General features: G+C 38.9%; 1 protein-coding gene across 1 annotated transcript in view; it reads right to left on the bottom strand.

The window, feature by feature from the left end:
- Positions 1–2467, bottom strand: part of LOC106872870 (trypsin alpha-3) — a 23319-nt gene that overhangs the window by 12796 nt on the left and 8056 nt on the right. The window contains exons 3-4 of the mRNA XM_052977235.1: positions 2305–2429; positions 1394–1525 (exon numbers count right to left, since the gene is read on the bottom strand). Coding sequence (XP_052833195.1) covers positions 1394–1525; positions 2305–2429 — 257 coding nt within the window. The remainder of the gene's footprint in view (positions 1–1393; positions 1526–2304; positions 2430–2467) is intronic.

Raw genomic sequence — 2467 nt, 5'->3', positions numbered from 1 at the left:
ACGATAAATATACGAAATTAATCAAAAAAATTTGACAGTCTCGGTACAAATTTTCTGCAATTTATAACCGAAAAATGTCATTTTCTGATGTAACATAGACGATCAAATTAATAAATAAAAAGTAAACTTAAAAGGCCTTGGTTATGAAATTAATGTCTGTTTATCAATTATCTTTGCGTATTGGCGAAGTCATAACTATATATATATATATAGTGAGAATTTATAAAAAAACAAAAAGCGAAGATGTATTAGTTTAACGCTCGGGAAGTGAGAAAGTCTTTTACGTTTCGAGCCTACGCTCTTCGACAGAAAGGAACACAGAAATAAACAGGGAAAGAAAATAGAAAAAGGTTTTGTGGCTAACGAAAACGAAAATGAGCCAAGACAAAATAACAGCGTGAAGAGTGGCATATAATTGAACAACAGAGACTAACACAGCTATATGGGATACCATATAAGTTTTCGATTTATTAAAGCTATCTGCGCTTCCAGAGAATGTATGGTGGTTATTAAATGGTAAATAAGACCAGGTCTATTTGAGAATGGGAAATAATCATAAGAATCAAGTATTCATCAAAGTTGACATGCCGTTAAAAAAAAAAACAGGTTTACTGTCTGGAAATAAGAGAACAGTCGTGGGTATGCGTTTTTGGTTCGATTGCCGTCATCAGCACGGCAGTTGTCCAATGTTAGCTCTAAAAGGAACTTAGGTTTATATAAATAGAGTAGATCACATTTATGGAGTAAGTAATTTGCATCATTTAAACAAAAATGAGCTAAGGGAAATAACTCAAAGTAACCAGTAGCATGTATATGAACAAAATAGACAAATGCAGGTATATCAGCATACAACATGAACTCTAGATTTATAAAAATTATTTCCACCACTAGAGGACGTGTCAATTACCCAATATCAATTAAAACCAACCCACTTGAGTAGGGGATACAATCACAAGAATAAAACCTGTCTTTTTCCTTAATAGAATGCTAATGTTTCTGCAACAACAACAACAACAACAACAACAACAACAACAACAGCAACAGCAGCAGCAGCAGAGAGATATTGAGGGATCATCTCCGAGGTTACTTAACGGTGTTAGCAATAGCTGTGAAATGTTCTCCAAATCAGACACACCGCCATCTTAAAATAAAGACGTGATGGTCACGACTGGGATGCCTTAGAACACGTTTAAAAAACAACAGCAATGATAACGACAAAATGAGGGGCTCTCCACGTTGTCATTCGATATCGTCGTGATTGTCACGACTGGAACACAATCAAGCAACCCCTAAGAGCAACGATAACAACAACAACATTATCAACAACAACAACAACAATATTGATGACAATTGGGGACAGAGTTAAAAAGTGCCTTTGGTGCTGTCTACTTACCTGAAGATTTGCCCCATCCTGCGATATGACAATCTCCAACGAATTCATCTTCAGAGGTGGCCATCTCGATGGGTCTAAGACAATCCGATACAGGTACTGCCTTGCTCAGTTTGATCACAGCAATATCATTAACTGAAAGTATGAAACAACGCTATACTTCAGATATTTGCTATTCAGGAAATTCAAATAACAAAGATTTAATAACGGATTTAAAATGATTCTTTCCACTATAGACACAAAGTCTGAAAATTTTGGTAAAGGAAGTTCATCGAACCCAGTGTTTGACTGGTATTTATTTTATCGACCCCACAAAGGTTAAGAAAGCGAAGTCTACCTCGGCGGAACTTCAACCCAGAACGAAAAGACAGGCGAAATGCCACTAAGCATTTTTACCTGGCGGGCTAACGATTCTGCCAGCTCGTCGCCTGATGGTAGTAAAAACATATTGGCTTCAAATTTTGGCATAAGGTCAGCATGTTCCGGGGAAGGGAGAAGTCGATTACATCGACCCTAGTGCTCAAGTGGTTCTTATTTGATCGACCCTGAAAGGGTTAGGGGTAAAGTCGACCTCAACGGCATTCGAACTCGGAACGCAAAGACGGACGAAGTGCCGCAACGCATTTTGTCCGCCGTGCTAATGACTCTGCCAGCTCGCCTCCTTAGTTATAATAACGATATTTTCTGCTGTAGGCACAAGGCCTGAAATTTTTTGAGGGAGGTTGACCCCGGTACTCACCTGGTACTTATTTGATCGACCCTGAAAGGATGAAAGGCAAAGTCAACCTCGATGGAATTTGAACTCAGACCGTAAAGACGGACGAAATGCCGCAAAGCATTTTGCCCGCCGTGCAAACGATTCTGCTAGCTCGCCACCTGGTGATATAAAAAGTACATCAAAAGTATTATATTACCAACACTGTTTTCTTTCTCTTCATAGTCTTTGTGACTCACCACGGCTTCTGCTAGGATCCGATGGCTCATGAAATACTTGTTGGTGCTGCCGAAGAAAGCTTCCACACTTTCAACATTAGAATCTCTGAAGCAGAAATGGAATGAAACGGCGGCAAACAACAT

The sequence above is a fragment of the Octopus bimaculoides genome, chromosome 27 (assembly GCF_001194135.2).
Source record: "Octopus bimaculoides isolate UCB-OBI-ISO-001 chromosome 27, ASM119413v2, whole genome shotgun sequence".
Classification (NCBI taxonomy): Eukaryota; Metazoa; Mollusca; class Cephalopoda; order Octopoda; family Octopodidae; genus Octopus; species Octopus bimaculoides.
The sequence above is the reverse complement of the archived record's forward strand: the minus strand, read 5'-3'. Positions and strand labels throughout refer to the sequence as shown.